Source organism: Phaseolus vulgaris, chromosome 9, assembly GCF_051622355.1.
Source record: "Phaseolus vulgaris cultivar YP4 chromosome 9, ASM5162235v1, whole genome shotgun sequence".
NCBI classification, from domain to species: domain Eukaryota; kingdom Viridiplantae; phylum Streptophyta; class Magnoliopsida; order Fabales; family Fabaceae; genus Phaseolus; species Phaseolus vulgaris.
The window spans coordinates 13,484,588-13,501,695 of NC_143506.1; the positions used below are offsets into that span (position 1 = coordinate 13,484,588).

A 17,108-nucleotide genomic window follows, 5' to 3' on the forward strand; every position below is an offset into this window, starting at 1 on the left:
ACTTCTCTTGTATTTCTTTTTCTCTAAAAGGTGTAGATTTAGCATTGGATGCTCACCAAACATTATTCCTTAAGTTTATGTTTCAGTCTTCTACTCGTGTAAGTTTTCCCAATTTAGTGCAACTTCCTTTATAAAATGTTTTTATATGTTTGGGACACTTATATATCACACAATTATTTCACACACTCTTTACTTTTCTCTCTTATCATTTACCATATCTATACTCTCTCTTTTTTTTTCCTTCTTTCTCGTTTTATCTTAAGATGCCAACTATTTTCATTCATCTTTATCCTGAAATTAAAGATGGGCTCACAAGGGCAAGAAATCAGATATTAGATAGTTTATGTTTTTATGTTACCAGAAAAGTAAAGATGGATTCAAAAGTCTATTAAAAAAATAATTTTGAATCCTGCTTATTAGATCAATAATATTGAATGTTTGTAAGTTTTTAATAGTTACGTAATAATATATTTATTTATAAAAAAAATACTTATATAATAAAATTTATGTAATTATGTTATTTTATATTTATTACTAAACATTTTTAATTTAATAAATTGGTTTTTTTAATTCAAATATAAACTACACTCATTATTAACTTAGTTTTATCGAACTAAATTGTAAAGTTGATGGCTTGGCATAACAATAAATTTTTAAAAATATAATCTTAGAATAAGTTAGATAAACTATTTTTTTTTTAATTTAATGGTATAATTTCCATTTTAGTTTTCTAAGGTGATGATGATTCACTCTAAGTTGTACTCTTTTTTTTTCAAATAAATTAGTTATAATATCGATCAACTCTAATAATAAATCTCTCCTTATTTTTTCGATTACCAACAAAATTTTATTGATTAATTCATATATTATTAATGTTAGTGATAAATGCCCGATAAATATAATTCAAAATTAATTAATTATAGGTAGCATAAAACTATGATAAAGAAATAAAAAGATAATAAAAATAAACAAATAAAACATTCAATGAACATATAAGTTAGATAATAATAAAAAATACATTAAAAAATAAAAATAAATAGTTATTATTACAAAATTATAAATAAATAAAAAATCGAAAATATATTAATGAAAAATAATTAATATAAATTATATAACAGATCATGTATATATCAAACAAATAAGAAAACATAAAATAAATTATTTTAAATGATATATATATATATATATATATAATTGAAAAATTACAAAAGTAAATAAAAAGTTAAACTAATCTACAATGTATAACAATTAATCTCATGAATTGATACATCAGAGATGGGTGATGTCAAGGGAGGATCCGGAATAGATTTCAATTATTCAGTTAAAGTTATTATATATGGTTCTATTACAACATTTCCAACTCACTTTCATTTTACTTCTTTTTTTTCTACTTATATGTGTAACAAATATTTGTAGCTTTCTTAATAATTATTTTTTTGCAAAACACGTATTTAGACATTTTAGGATATTAAAAGTAAATAGTTGTAGATTTCGTATTTCTCTTCATTCTTGTGTAACTAGTTAATTATCACTTCTAAATACATAGCAAATGTTTTTAAAAATAATAAAAGAAAAAGAAAAATGAAATGAACTTTTTTGACAAAATAAAAATAATTTATTCACAAAGTTAAAAAAAAAATTAGATAAATTTATATTTAAACAAGTGTCTTCATGAACAATCAAATAAATAAATAAAATAAGCTTCTACAAGATTTTCTTAAAAATCTTGTTGTAAAACAAAAAAAAAATATCTTTGAAGTGCTTATTGAAAAACTTATCCAAACAAATTATTTATGTATAAACTAAATTTATTTTGTAGATGAGATCATTTAATTTTTTTTCTTGTTTGTTTTCTCTTGAAACTATTTTGGAGAAGCCTGTACAATTCCATAAAATATTAACCATTATTTACTATAAGGAAAATATAAAAAGAATTTATACATAAACTAACTAAAAATTGAACCAAATTGCATTGGAAACATTTGTAATAGTATATATAACAGGGGATATTGGGCACCTATATATAATTAACTATAAAGACATAGGAAGGTATATTCAATCTATTAATTTGCCTCCTTTGTGGAACAATAGAAAATCAATGATCATATTTTAAGAAATTAAAAGGAAGGATCTGTATGATCTAAATTCTAGAATGTACAGAATTTCCCCTTCTTTTGCTAGTACAGTGTATATATGCATAAACACAACCTGTAGTGTTATTGTATAGATTTGGATTATTTTTTATCCAAATTAAGGAATATGGTTGGCTGTACATTGCTTTTTAAGTCTTTATCTCTCTCTTTTGTTAATTGGCATATTCATAAGCACAGATGGTGATCTGATAATTTATATTCTCTTTTTGCAAGTTGGAAATATATAATACAAACATAAAATTATTCATCTTCATCCTTCATATGTGTAGATCCTAGATTTATGATCCTATCTAGGAACCATGTATTAACATCACATTTTTTATCAAGAGTTTTATTACGAAGTGAACTTTAACCCTAACTCAATCCCATAAAATCGATTTATGGGATGAGGTTTGCACCCATTTATATACAATGAAATATTTTTATCTCTAGTTGATATGGGATCTCCAACACAACCCTCACGTCGAGAGTGACCGCTCGTGCGTGGGACAACATATTATGAGTAGTCTGATAACGACCCGATAGCGGATGACACGATAGGTCCAACAAACACTTGATATGATAAGTTTTAAATGACTCTAATACCATATTATAAAATAGAACAAAAATGAACAAAATAATAAAAGGAGACAAATGATATGAGAATGAATATCTTTAATCTTATTCTCTTGAGATCAAAACAAATAGTTTGAATATATACAAGCGGTACACTCTCATTTTTCATTTTAGGTCTAGCTAAAGAGAGAAATAACGAATCAAATAAATACTAAAATCATAACGACAAAATAAAAGTGATTCATCTCTACGAAGAGAAACAACTAATAATTAGAAAAAATTAATATTAACATCGTTACTTATCCATTTCCTTTAATAAGTTGTTAGTGACATATGTTAGAAGTTTTATTCCCAACAAAGTCAGATTTGGCATGACATAATATAAAAGTAGTTGTGTTCCAACCTGGGATTGTATTTTAAGCTGCAAAAAGTTAAATCCAAAGTACATTATATTGCACTTTTTTTCCCCACTTTACCTTTTATTAAGGTTATCTTTTTACATATGCAATTTCTGTAACTCAAGGCCATCCCAGTGCAGATTCCATCTGTCTGTAGCTTATACCTAATTCATGTTAAATGTATTCTTTCGTTTTCAAATAAAAAAATTAAAAGAGAAAAATCACTCTCTTAATACGCAAGTTCTAAAAATTAAAAATCATATACTATATATATAATTTCATACAAACAAAAATAATACAAAATAAAAGTCGAGTAATCAAAACGTAATTTCTATTTTAATACAAAAATCATGAAAGTACGAATTCTTATTTTGAAATCATATTTCTTAAGCATAATTTACCTTTTTAATAGTTTTATTAAAAAAAATCATTTTAGTAAATTTGAAAATAAAATTACACAAATCCTAATAATTCACGATATAATGCCTAAGATTTTGTTATATATTGGAGTATATTTTGGAGGTATAAGAGTGGTATATCAGTCCATGGAGGATCAAATCAATCACGATTTATTTCATATACAAATAAGTTTTTTTAATTTAACTAAAAATAAGTGAGTTATGATAAGATAATATTTGTTTAAAATAATTAATAAAAAATATTTTTTTAAATAATGTAATAAATGTTATTGATTTTATACGCAAATTAACATAAATTATCAATCATAAGAAAATTTATTTATTATTTTTTATGAGAAATCTTATGATTTTGTTTTGATAGTTATTTGAGTAATTTTATATAGAAATTATAAAGTGGATCGGATTTGGTGGACTGATCCGACCACCAACCAATTATTATTTAGGTAGAGCAGGACAAGTTAGTCTCTCAATCTATTTTTTTATATTTTTAAAGAGAAATTTTATGTTCTAGGAATTAAGATGGATGATGATAATATTATATATAAAATTTTATTTATATTAATTTTTTTAAAAATCATTTGATTTATTAAAGTATTATTGATGCTTACTTTATTTTTTTGGCATTAAATTTTTTTATTAAAAAATTAAAGTTTGATTCAATTTTATTATTCATCCTTTGTATTTGTGTTGTCTAAAAAAGGATATATGCAACCAAATAATTAGATCTAAAAAAAATTAAAAAAATTGCAAAACAATTTCGACTCGTATAACTTAGAGGAACCAACTCAATCCATCTCGTTTTTAACAAGCAAATGATGGATTAGGAAAAAAAAATTGGATTAATTGTTTTACAACTCCTAACTTTATTGAATACAAAAATTTATTGAATACAAAAATAGAAAAAACTATTTTGATACCTTATATTTTCTCTTACATCTATTTAATGATTATATATAATAATAAAATATTAAATTAAGTTATTTAATTAAAATATAAATTAAATTACGAAATAAAAATTAATAAAATTAATTATTCAATGAGACTATAAATTTTGAAAAGTGTCGATGTATCATGTTCGTACACAAATAATTACATGGTCGTGACGTTCTAGGCAACGTACAAGAGTTGAAAGGTACATTGTTAAATTTCTGCATAGCTTTCTCTTAAACTTCCATCAACTTTTTCAGTCAGATACAGATTTTTTTTTTATTTCTTTTATACTTCTGAAGTTTCTAAAAAAAAATGGTTTTAGACAACACTCAAATTGTCACTGTAATTGTATTTGGAGTGTTAAAAAATCACAATAGCATTTATTACATTTGTCCTTTCAGTGTAATATGCTATTGTCATTTGCGCATATATTAAAAAATGTTAGCCATTTTCATTTTCATTTTCACTAATAATAATAATAATGAGGTTTGAGGTATAAAAATAGAGTTATCTTTAAAGGGAAGTAATAGATATATTTTAAAGGGAAGTAATAGATATATTGTGGAGGTTTTTGCGAAATTAAAGATTTGGTCTTGAGTTTCATTCAAGTAACCGTCTGTGTTTTTTTTTCTTTTTTGATTGGTGTATAAACTCGATGGTTTGCCTATCTTATAAGATATTTACTTGGTATGTCAGATAACTTTCTTTGATTTAACTTATAAGTGTTTTGTATATAAGAGAATATGTCTACGACGAGTGATTAAGGTTCTCATTTTGATAATCAATCATAAAGTAGTTCATATTTATTAATTTTTTATTATCATAAAAAAATATTATTTTCCTTTTCTATTTTCTTAATATTAATAAAAATATAAAAACTAAGAATAAAGGTATATTAAAGGAAAACAATGAGATTCACATGCATGTGATAAGAAGAGACACAGAAGAGAAGAAGGGGAAAACTAGCGAGTGATCTTAACATTGAAATGCTTGTCTGCAAACTGCACAAGGTTTCTGAACTCCTTCTCATCGATGAAACCGTCGTTGTTGGCGTCTGCGGACTTAAAGGCCTGGCCACTGCTCCACGACGCAAAGAGCCCTGCGGTGAGGCGCACGGCACGACGGAGTTCGGCTTTGCTGATTCTTCCGTCTCCATTTGTGTCAAATGCCGTCGTCAACCACCGTCTAAACTGCTCCAACGTCATCACACGCTTTCCATCACTCGACACATTACGCTCTATGAACGCCATAGTATGTTGATGTTAATTATGTGTATGTCGTTATCACCTTTGAAGCTTGGGTTGGGTATTTATAGTGCCACACATTTGCTTTCGTATTCTATTGTTTATGATTATTTAGGAATACATAAGGAATAAGGCATGTATCCAATGTATCCCTCTGTAAAGATAATCATCATGATTCTAGTTGGATTAATTATTCACTTCAATTAAACACTGCTTTTACTCTTTGTTTAATTAATAATAACGTCTTTATTCTCTCTTAATGCAACTTGCCATTCATTATAGAATGTCTTTCAAGAGGATTTTAAATATTTTATTAAAAGGCCATTTTGTGGGCTTTAAAGCTTTGTTGCGTTTAAAGGCGAAAGAACGTGTTATTATGCAAACACTAAAATAATACTTGTATCAAAATACGTATACAATATTACATTTCCACTTTATAACTTGTCCATATACCATGCACGCCAAAACTCATCTCTCTTCGATCAACCTTCCTCATTTTGTATCAAAAATCTACACCCCAACACATGCCTTAAACGTTTTTATTGTTTTTTATAACTTCACTTCATTTTAATTTTATTATGGTTGTTATATGAAAACCACCATCAACACACTCGCACGTTATTTTAAATATATGTTTTTATTATTAATAAAATTTATTGAAAAAAATATTATTCTGAGTTTCTATTTTTAATTAATTTAATTAATAATAATGAATGAATTGGGAAAAAAATTATGTTAAAAGTGTATTTATTACCTACGCGCCTCATTTATTATATCATATATGTTTTCTCAATCATATATCTCCATACTCCTATGCAAATAATTGAGAGAAAACTTTAACTTAAAATTAATCTTAATTAATAAACTGTTGTATATTGTTCCTTACTCAGACAATCATCTATACTTCTTGAGGATCTACAACAAATTTTAGTTTCCGGTGGAAGGTCATCATATATTTTTTATATAATGATTGAAACATTTTTTAAATAATTAATTTTAATTTAATTTATTTTTAGTCGATAAAAAATCTACACTTGTTTATTCTGAAAAAAATAAAATAAAAGAAACGCTTGGTGATGCAATCTAAGTTTAGCTCTTTTTGTAATGAGTTATGATATTTCGATATTTGTTCCACCTTATATTCACAATAAAATATTAATATTTATAATAAAAATTAATATGTAAAGTGTTAAAATAATTTTTAAAATTAAAAAAATATAATTTTTTATAAATAATTAAAATATTAATATTTATTGGATTGTATATTGGAAAATGTGTAAAAAAAACATTTTTGTTTATTAATAGTTAACAAGATAGGGACATGGGAGCGAAAGTAAGATTGAAAAGGAAACACAAATGAGTTTGGGAGGAAGGTGTATGTGGGGTGACTTGAATTTTTTAATTTGGGATATATATCTTCAAACTTTTACTAATATTTCATTTAATAATTTAATTTATATTTTAATTCAATACTTTATTAATATATAGAGTTGGTAAATGGAAGTAAAAAAGTGGTTTGTTAAAATATTTTTTTCTTTTAATTTATTTTTTTAATATATATATTGATTATCTCAAGTTATATCTCTCAAATTATTAAATAGTTAAAAATAACTTTGTATCACAATATAAAAAGAGTAGTGAGAGAGTGAACATAACAAGAAAGGGGGTGAAAAAAAGAGTTGGTCTGCATAATCCCTGGCCCATGGACAATTAATGTCCCTTTTGTATTTTTCTAACAGACAAGTAACGGTAAAATTGTGATTAGTGATGGGTTAAATATAGAATTGGGGCAAAAGTGAAGCAGTATACAGTGATGGGCCGAAATTATTAACGGATTAATGCGTAGTTAAGGTAGTTAAGATAAGAAAGAAATGGGATATTTATGGTTATGTACTAAAGGCGAAGGGATCGAGTGAAGGGAAGGCTAAGATGGAGTCCCGCGGACACTCAAACCCGCTTCTGTCGTTTTCCAGCTTCATCCATCAACACTGCGTCCGTGTCGGGGCCGACCTTGCCACTCGTTTGGATGACACGAGGCGAGCCCTAGCTCAAGCTCATCACAATCTTCTATCCCCCAAACATGCCCTCGCCGCCACTGCCACATTGGGTTCCCATCACGTCGCCAAGTCCCTCGTCGGCACCTCTGTTTACACCGTCAGCAATTCCAACAATGAGTTCGTTCTTATCTCCGACGCCGACGGAGCCAAGTCCATTGGATTGCTCTGCTTTCGCCAAGAGGATGCCCAAGCCTTCCTCGCTCAGGTTTCTTCCTTCCAATTTCTCTTGTTTTTCTCCTCTTAATTGCATTCTCCTAATTCGTTACTCACTGTTTAGGTTCGATCGAGGAGCAGAGAACTTCGAAGCAAGGCTAGGGTTGTTCCAATTACTCTCGACCAGGTGTTTTTCAATTTCTCAACTGTCTCGTCGTAATGCTGCTTTTCTGAAACGATAAATAAATGTTAATGCGGATTTCTTAACTATGCTCTGCCTTTTAGTTAATGCTGTTTGAAATTGAATCGATGCCTGGATGTTTCTCTGTTACTACTATTACTGTATGATATTGTATTGTGTCGTCAAAAATAACATATATTGGCAACAATACTTTGATTCTTAGATGATTATTTGACAATGTGGACCTCTATACTTTACCCGACCTATCCATGTTTGACATTCAATAGAGATGTGGATTGACTTCTATCATATTGAAAGCCACGTAGGAATTAAGTAATCTATTATAATATGGACAATTTTTTTTGAAAAAAGTTGAATTCCTATTTAACTTTGAGGCTCAATATAAGTGAGACAATCCGAAATTAAATCACCCTTTGAATTCTTACTGACATGGTTATGTGACTTTTAGCATTTATACAATGACCATGTCACTTATTAGATTTAGAAACTTTTTGCAACTATGAATCTTATTGTACACATTTGACCTTTACTATCAACGAGGGAGGATATGCTACTGACTGCAAAATCGTAATGTTTATCGTGTACATTTCATGTATGACTACTCTCGTGCAACAGGTATACATGTTGAAGGTAGAAGGCATTGCATTTCGATTCTTGCCTGATCCAGTTCAAATAAAAAATGCTTTGGAGGTTAGCATCTACAATTTTTGCATGGCCATTTCAGTTCAATGGCAATGACAATAATGGGTGAAAAAAATGCTTTGATCAAGTTAGCTGAAGTGTGGGAAATAGTTCTATTCTATGACATTAATTTAAACTAAATTATACATAAACATGTAGCATGTATGTTAGTGAACCATAGGGCTCCTAGATTATGTTGAATGTAACTTCCATTTCATGTTTATCAGCTGAAACCAGCCAATAAGGGAGGCTTTGATGGAGTTCCTGTTTTTCAGGTGTGTTCTCCTTTCTTTTTTTTGTTGTCAACTTTAGATGGTTTGTTGTTGGAACTCGCAAAAATGGTTTTAGCTTGTCTTTTCATCTATACATTATTTAACAGTATACTTCAGTTCACTTTTTTCTCACTGAAATATTTGTCAACTAACTAACTGCAACTGTTGTGTAGAATACATATAAATATTAGAGACTGGCTGATAACTTTAAACCATTTCATTATTTTAGTAATTCCTTGCTTCTGTGGTAAATTGATACTGTTGTTGACTAATAACCATAAATGCTTGCTTACAGTCTGAGCTTTTGGTTGTGAAGAAGAAGAACAAGCGTTACTGCCCTGTGTATTTCTCTAAAGTTTGTCTCATTCGTTGATCTTATTGCCATTTCACATTCACTATCTAGCATCATTAGTTATTTTCATTTTGCTTCATAATATATAATTATATAGTATTTTATCATTTTTCTGGTTAAATGGACAGGAGGATATTGAGCAGGAACTGTCCAAAGTTGCCAGGACATCTAGAGTACCTGGTGCTTCTCAGCATATAGTGGTATAGTATCCTCCATCCTTACCCTTGTTACTTGGAAGCATCTTTTAAAGTATTCTGTTTAAATTCTTATACTTTTGAATTGCAATGTATTGGTCAAAGTTGCTCGCTAGCTTGTTAATCTTTTTAATTATCACAAGCAGTGGCATATTTTGTTAAACCCTCAAAAGGCTAATTTTATGTTGCAAGTGTTTTGTGAAAAACTTACCTTGAGTCTAGAATAAATATTAACTTATAACTTCCTGTATGATCAACATGAGAACTTGCTGAATATTTGGTTGAATCATAGTGGTCTGTGTCCTATGTTTTCCTGATAACCATGACATCAATTTCTTTTAAGGAAATGATTAAGGTAAGAGATCCTTGTGTTATTTAAATTTTGCTTTGAATCGAAATGGGCTAGGAAACAATTATGCCGATGGAATAATTAGTTTTAGCCCTTTAAATGATTTACGTTTTGCGAATTCCTTTTTCAATCTTTATTGTAAACAAAACATCTTTCAATGGATGGTTTCAATGTAAAAATAGCAATCTAAGGGTTTGTTTGATTGAAGATAATATTTTTTTTATATTCATTTATAATTACAATAATGGTCGTGTTTTTAACTGTATTCCTTGCTTGGAAAATATTTGTATAGGAAATGGTGAAAGCTTTGGGGGATAGATTGAAGATTTGTTTTCACCATTTTTTGTATTAATCTTTGAAAGCAGGAAACAAATTAAAAACAAAACTATCATTTTTTGTAATTCTTACTGAAAATAAGAAATGAAGACACAGAATTTTTCCAAACCAAACAAAGCATGATCATGTGTAAACTCTTGTAATCTGTCTTCCATCAAAACGGGTTAAGGGGAAAGGAAGAAACTTGTGTTTTTTTAAATAAACTGGATTTAGATTTAGATTTGTTTTCACCATTTTTTGTATTAATCTTTGAAAGCAGGAAACAAATTAAAAACAAAACTATCATTTTTTGTAATTCTTACTGAAAATAAGAAATGAAGACACAGAATTTTTCCAAACCAAACAAAGCATGATCATGTGTAAACTCTTGTAATCTGTCTTCCATCAAAACGGGTTAAGGGGAAAGGAAGAAACTTGTGTTTTTTTAAATAAACTGGATTTAGATTTTTGTGTGTTGAATAACCACATGGTTCCTGTCTGCTAATATCAATCCTGATATTCTGTTCGATATCTTGTGTTGTTTAAATAATACAACAACTTGCATTCTACAGTGAATTTGTTTTCTTAATCTATCATTTGTAATATATTTGAAACTTGTGTTTCTCTCTTTATTTTTATAAATTAACAGGTTGGTAGCTTGGAAGATGTATTGAAAAAAATGGAGGTAGTTAAGTTACCTCTCTGCTTACAAGTTCTGTAGCTTATAAGCTTGGCAGTAGTTTGCATTCTGATAAATTCTCTCTCTCTCTCTCTTAAACAGATGAGTGAAAGAAGTACAGGATGGGAGGATTTGATTTTTATTCCGCCAGGAAAAAGTCACTCTCAACACATACAAGAAATTACTGAATGATTCCCAGGTTGCAAACTTAAGCCAACCATAATTTCATGTGTTTTCCTTGAGAAAATTGGATGTTATTTGTTGTGGCAATTTAGTCGGCTGGTGAGATGCCAGGACCTCTGCCTTCAAGTTATTATTCCTTCCTGTCTTCTCAATAGAAATTCCTTCTGATGCGAATGCTGCATTAAGATTCTTAGTGGATGTAATGTAAGGAAAATGTGAATGTGAGAGGACATAAAGGCTAACGTACATTTCAGTTATGAGGTCATTCTACTGTAGTTGAGCATGCTGTGTGAAGGGTGTTCTTACTCATACATGTACAGATCGGAAATAGCTGTAATGCTTTTCATTTAATTCTATTTTTATTAGTTCAGGGAAGAAAATGGTCGTCATTTACATTCAATATCCGATCTGTTTTTGGATAAGAGAAGAGATCTAGATTTTTTTTTGGTGGAAATTAAGGAGGACTAACAAGATTCATCACATTTCAAGCACGGTTCATAATGGGATTGGTTCACCACCTGAAGCGAGTGTGGTTGACCACTCTTCATTTCATTGTATGATTGAAATATGGAGCACCCCATTGGTCTCACATATATTGGCCCCACTTTTATTTGATCTGATCATTCTTGGACGTGGGCACATAAATGTGATAGATTAACAGCTACTGGGATGTAGCCCTGCAAAACTTCCCCGGTAATCATTTTTGGTGATTTATGATGTGCGCACGCATAACCTGCAAACATTTGTTTATATCAATTCTGAACAAGCTAAAAGTTTTCTCATTTGATATATATTATAAACTATAAAGAATTGGTGGAGACTCGCAATTGATGAACAAAGAATAGCAATCTCTCTTTGCATGTAAGAGAGTGACGTATCAACCAAATAGTTGGCGAGCCTTGTCCTTACACGTTACAGTTGAGTATTTTCCAGTGCTAATGGACTTAAGAATTTTACTTCTCTACCCCTGCGCTTCTTAACTGATCTAAGCTACTGATAGCCAGTGGTATATGGGTAATTTCAAATTTTGCTGTCTAGAAATTCAGTTGACCATTGGCTGTGATATAAGTAAGCCGTTTTGTTCCGATTCATTTGTCTCATTCGAAAGGAAATATCAAAGCAAGGAAATCACACTCGGAGCTACGTAAATGTTCAACCTCGATTTGAGATTTACTCTTATTTTCTAACTGCTACACTGCAACTACTACTACCAATCCTTACTCCTTATTTTCTTCCCTATATGTAACTACTACATAATTCACACCTAAATTGATTATTGGGGAGTTCATTTAAATATGTAGTCTAGTCCTCTGAACTCGGGCATCGCTGATCATACTACTCACGGGATGCAAGGTTTGAGTGTCCAAAAGATGCTGAAGACGATGCCATCTAAAGCTTTGATTACCATAACCAATTTTGTTTTCCTCACTGTCTTTCTGCTTGTTTATGCCACCATTCTTCCCCATCCATCTTCTGACTATTTCGAGAATGCAGGCTCCCTTGTGAGGTGCTCCTTGGGCGAATGTCATCACAAGAAGGTGAGCCTACTTTAGTGGCATATCATTTTTTTTCTTTCCGTTGTTTGTATAAGCACAATTCAAACTTCAGTTGATATGACGCATTCTTACCGGCCATTATTTGCCCGATCTTCAAAATTTGTAGGCAGAAAAAAGCTTCAAAATGAAAGCAGTATTGGAAGAACCTCAAGCAAACCTACACGGGGAAAAGAATAAGAGAGTAAACAATGTAGTACCAAGCTTTTTTGGCGAGATGGGGAAAGGAAGGATAGGAATGGTGAACATGGAAGAAGACTTTGTGAGTGAATGGAACACGCATGGCGAAACCACGACAGTTTATTTCCAGAGGGTATCACAGTTTTTGAACTGGACAAACTTGTTTCCCGAATGGATAGACGAGGAAGAAGAGAATGATGTGCCATCATGTCCGGAGATACCTATGCCAGAGTATTCAGAATATGGAAGCATGGACATTATCGTTGCCAAGCTGCCATGCAGGTATCCCGAAAAAGGGTGGAAAAGGGACGTTTTTCGGTTGCAAGTTCATCTTATAGTTGCGAATTTAGCCTCAAAGAATGGGAAGAGGGATTGGAGAGGGAAGACAAGAGTAGTGTTTTGGAGCAAGTGTAGACCAATGATGGAACTGTTTCCATGCGACAACTTGGTTAAGCGGGAAGGTGAATGGTGGTACTATGAAGCTGAGATCAAGAAGTTAGAACACAAAGTTTCATTGCCCGTTGGGTCCTGCAAGTTGGCCTTGCCTCTCTGGGAACAAGGTATATATAAAATATACGTGCTATATATTGCATATACACACCATATATTATTTTGTTATTTTTCTTATCCTCCTTAGCTTGCCTTTCCTTCACACAGCTAAATATATAAGCACGTCTATTAAAAACAACTAAAACGTTCGCAAGCAGGCTTTACCAAGGATTTTTTATGAAAGTGATGTAATTTTTTCCCAAATTTATTGAAGGGATAATTTTTTAAAATATTACCAAGATACACAAGTAGTATTTAGAAGCAACAAGTGCTGGCCATATATTTCTTCTCCCTTCTCAAGTTTATCATCTAAAAAGCCATTTATTTCCTTCACGTCAAAAGCCTCAGTCATATGGCTAAGAAACCCGTGACGGGTTTCCTTACCCCTGAAGCTAACAAAAAACATCATACTTCATTTGAGGAGCGTTGTTACCACCTTTATATATATAAAGAAAAATCGTGTTTTCATCACTTACTTATACATAACAAGAAAACAAAAAGTGAAGTCATAATTTATATAATTCTTTTAAGATTTATCTGTGTTATTAAATTTAGAAGAAGAAAAAAAATACATCATTTTTATACAAAAAAAAAAACCTTAAACCTAGGACCTTTTATGCTTAAAATTAGAAAACACAAAGCAAGGGAGCCACTGGCTGTGACTGATTATAATTTTACCATATTGGTTAATTTTTTTTAACTATAACCCACTGTTCATCATAACGGATTTTGTATTGTGCCATTTTTCATGAGTTCATGACAGGCCATCTGTGTTGTCCTTAAACCTTGTTCACGTAACGGCCCCATATGAACAAAGGGTGTGTTTTCATGTTGGACTGGCTTGCATCAGAATTCCAAAAAGAATTTAAGATATGTCATTTTGATGTAATTATTTGCACTATTTTAACTGCATTTATAATTCTTGATTTGTCAAAAAGAAAACATTTTTATTTTTATATTTTTTCCATTTAGACTTTATTCATGAAGAAAATGATTTGTTTTAGTACCAAATATAAGATTCTACATTAGTCTTTGGGACCATTTATTTCAAAAGCATTTAAGTGTGTCTTTATCTAAAATTAAGCTACTTAGAGATCATTAATTGTAGGTTGAATCTTTCGATAACAAATAGGAAACTTATCCCCCCTAATCACAATAAACATTACCTGAGATCTCTCAGTAATAAACACTGATGTTTTTGGATATGAATTGGTAATATTAGTCATTGAATGGTTATCATGTCTGAGTTGGAAAAGGATGAAAATGAATGATACATCTCGATTAGAATATTTCAAATATCTCGTTATTTCTAATGTCATTTTCAACTAAACTTTTCATTTATTTTTAATCTAAATTCAACAAAGAATGCCATCCAAAAATAAAAACCTTTATTTCCACTAAGTTAGGTTTCGTAGAAATGAACAAACAAACAATAAATGCATACGCTCAATGAGTAAAATTTTAAAATTCCTTAGCAATTTTCAGAGCAATGAATGAGCTAATAGTTAATTCTTTATGTGTTGGTCATCATTATGTATTAGTAAAAGCATGTTTATTTGAATTGTGGTTCAACAACCCATACCAACCTTGCAACCACTTCACTTTTCCATCCTTGCGATGTGAAGGTAAACCACCAACTACTAGATTTTGATGCCTCCACCAATACCTATTATTGTTTGCTTCATTCAGAGGATGCAACAAAATGGGTAAAGATGTCAAAATGTGGGATATATTTAGTAAAAGATGGAGTGGAGAAAAATATTTTTTAAATAAATAATAGAATCTTTTGTAATACTTTTCATCAATTTCTACTATTTTTAGTTTTTTTCCATCTCTCTTTTTTATTTTTCTTTCAACTTTCGGAACTTCAATTTTCATTTAATTTTAGCTAACTAGCTTTTTTCCACCATATTTTTTTCTTTTCTTTTTACCTTAGTAGCATTTGTTTGTCCTTGTTCGCAGCTTAAACAAAATCAGTTACAGTTTTCAATCAAAATTCGCATCCGGAAAAAGCGATGAGTTTCACATCCATCCAATATTTTATAACATCCTTGTGGTGTTGTTTTTTTCCTTTTATTTTACATTGTTGCGTTTAACATCTTTTCTCAACTTTTTATCATTTCTTTCTGCTGTATCTCTTTTGTATTTTATCATATAAAAGTTTGAACGTATATTATTTATCTCATAAAAGTACAAAAATAGTAATCCAAAATTTTTTCTATTAAAAAATAACTACACAAAATCTTCGTTCAGAAACATCCAGTACAAAGTTGAAGTATTAAGAAATAAATTATTTTATACTGTTAAATGTTTTTATTTCTCAACTCAAGTGTTTTAAAATTGCTTTTACAAAATTATTCATTTAAAAACTTTAAAATATTTTTTTTTACTATATTAAGAATACATACACGTAGACAAGTATGTCTTTCACATAATATTAATAATAAAAAAATATTATGAAATTAATTATATCATTTTAACTAAGGAAAGAGTTTTGTTAAGATTTAAAAAAAAATTATTGAGAAAATTAATGATAGAGAAGAAGGTAATTGAAGTTGTGAATGTGCAGGAAGGAAGGAGTTGGGGAAGAGTGAGAAGAAGGTTGAAAGCAGAATGAGAATGAAGCGCGAAGCCTATGCCACAGTGTTGCATTCCTCAGAAACATACGTTTGCGGCGCAATAACACTAGCACAAACCCTCCTCCAAACGGGAACCAAACGTCACCTAATCCTCCTCGCGGACAAGTCCATCTCCGTTCCCAAACGCCAGGCCCTATCGGAAGCGGGTTGGAAGATCCGAATGATGACCCGGATCCGAAACCCAAGGGCAAAGAAGGGAAGCTACAATGAATACAACTACAGCAAGCTCCGTCTGTGGCAGCTCACCGACTATGACAAAATAATCTTCATCGATTCCGACATCATCGTACTCCGGAACCTGGACATCCTCTTCCGCTTACCGCAGATATCCGCCACGGGGAACGACCGATCAGTATTCAACTCCGGGATAATGGTGATCGAACCTTCGAACTGCACGTTCGGCGTGCTGATGCGGCTTCGCGATGTGATCGTTTCGTACAATGGAGGGGACCAGGGGTTTCTGAACGAGGTGTTGGTGTGGTGGCACAGGCTGCCGCGGAGGGTGAACCTTCTGAAGAATTTCTGGGCGAACACGAGTGCAGAGGCGAGGGAGAAGAATGCGCTGTTCGGGGCGGAGCCGGCAGAGGTGTATGCGATTCACTACCTGGGGTGGAAGCCCTGGCACTGTTACAGGGACTACGACTGCAACTGGGACACCCAGGAGCAGAGGGTGTACGCCAGTGACGTGGCGCACCGGAGATGGTGGAAGGTTCACGACGCCATGAAGCAGGGCTTGCAAAGATTATGTGGGTTGACGAAACGGCGTCGCACTGAGTTGAAGTGGGAGAGGAGGAAGGCGAGGAAGATGGGTTTCTCTGATGGACATTGGAAAATCAATATCACCGATCCCAGACGATTTCCCCCTCTTCTCATCCATTAGAGAAATAACACTTTCTTCTCTCACTAATAATTCTTAAAGTCACTCACTTTCACTTGATAAACTAATAAACATTAAGCTTTTTCTCCTCTGTCTTTTCTCCACATTTTTATTCTTATTCTACTAAAATCTAATCTCATCTCATCGTATAAATTCTGCAACCTCAACTTCCAT

General features: G+C 31.1%; 2 protein-coding genes across 3 annotated transcripts; both read left to right on the plus strand.

The window, feature by feature from the left end:
- The first annotated feature begins 7,501 nt into the window (after nucleotides 1-7,501).
- On the plus strand, nucleotides 7,502-11,516 carry TIC22-IV (Tic22-like family protein). 2 transcript variants are annotated; one of them, XM_068624571.2, is made up of 8 exons: nucleotides 7,502-7,961; nucleotides 8,034-8,096; nucleotides 8,727-8,801; nucleotides 9,020-9,067; nucleotides 9,360-9,419; nucleotides 9,545-9,616; nucleotides 10,924-10,959; nucleotides 11,056-11,516. In XM_068624571.2, the coding sequence occupies exons 1-8, from the start codon at nucleotides 7,629-7,631 to the stop codon at nucleotides 11,143-11,145; spliced, it is 777 nt and encodes a 258-aa protein (XP_068480672.1). In that variant the 5' UTR covers nucleotides 7,502-7,628; the 3' UTR covers nucleotides 11,146-11,516. The 2 variants fall into 2 exon arrangements, with proteins under 2 accessions (XP_068480672.1, XP_068480673.1); XM_068624572.1 differs by having other exon boundaries at nucleotides 7,567-7,961; nucleotides 9,360-9,406.
- A 714-nt stretch (nucleotides 11,517-12,230) lies between these two features.
- PGSIP3 (plant glycogenin-like starch initiation protein 3) lies at nucleotides 12,231-17,026 on the plus strand. The gene is made up of 3 exons (XM_068624570.2): nucleotides 12,231-12,674; nucleotides 12,799-13,429; nucleotides 15,988-17,026. Exons 1-3 carry the CDS (start codon nucleotides 12,483-12,485, stop codon nucleotides 16,935-16,937), a joined length of 1,773 nt encoding a protein of 590 aa, XP_068480671.1. The 5' UTR covers nucleotides 12,231-12,482; the 3' UTR covers nucleotides 16,938-17,026.
- Nucleotides 17,027-17,108: the final 82 nt, after the last annotated feature.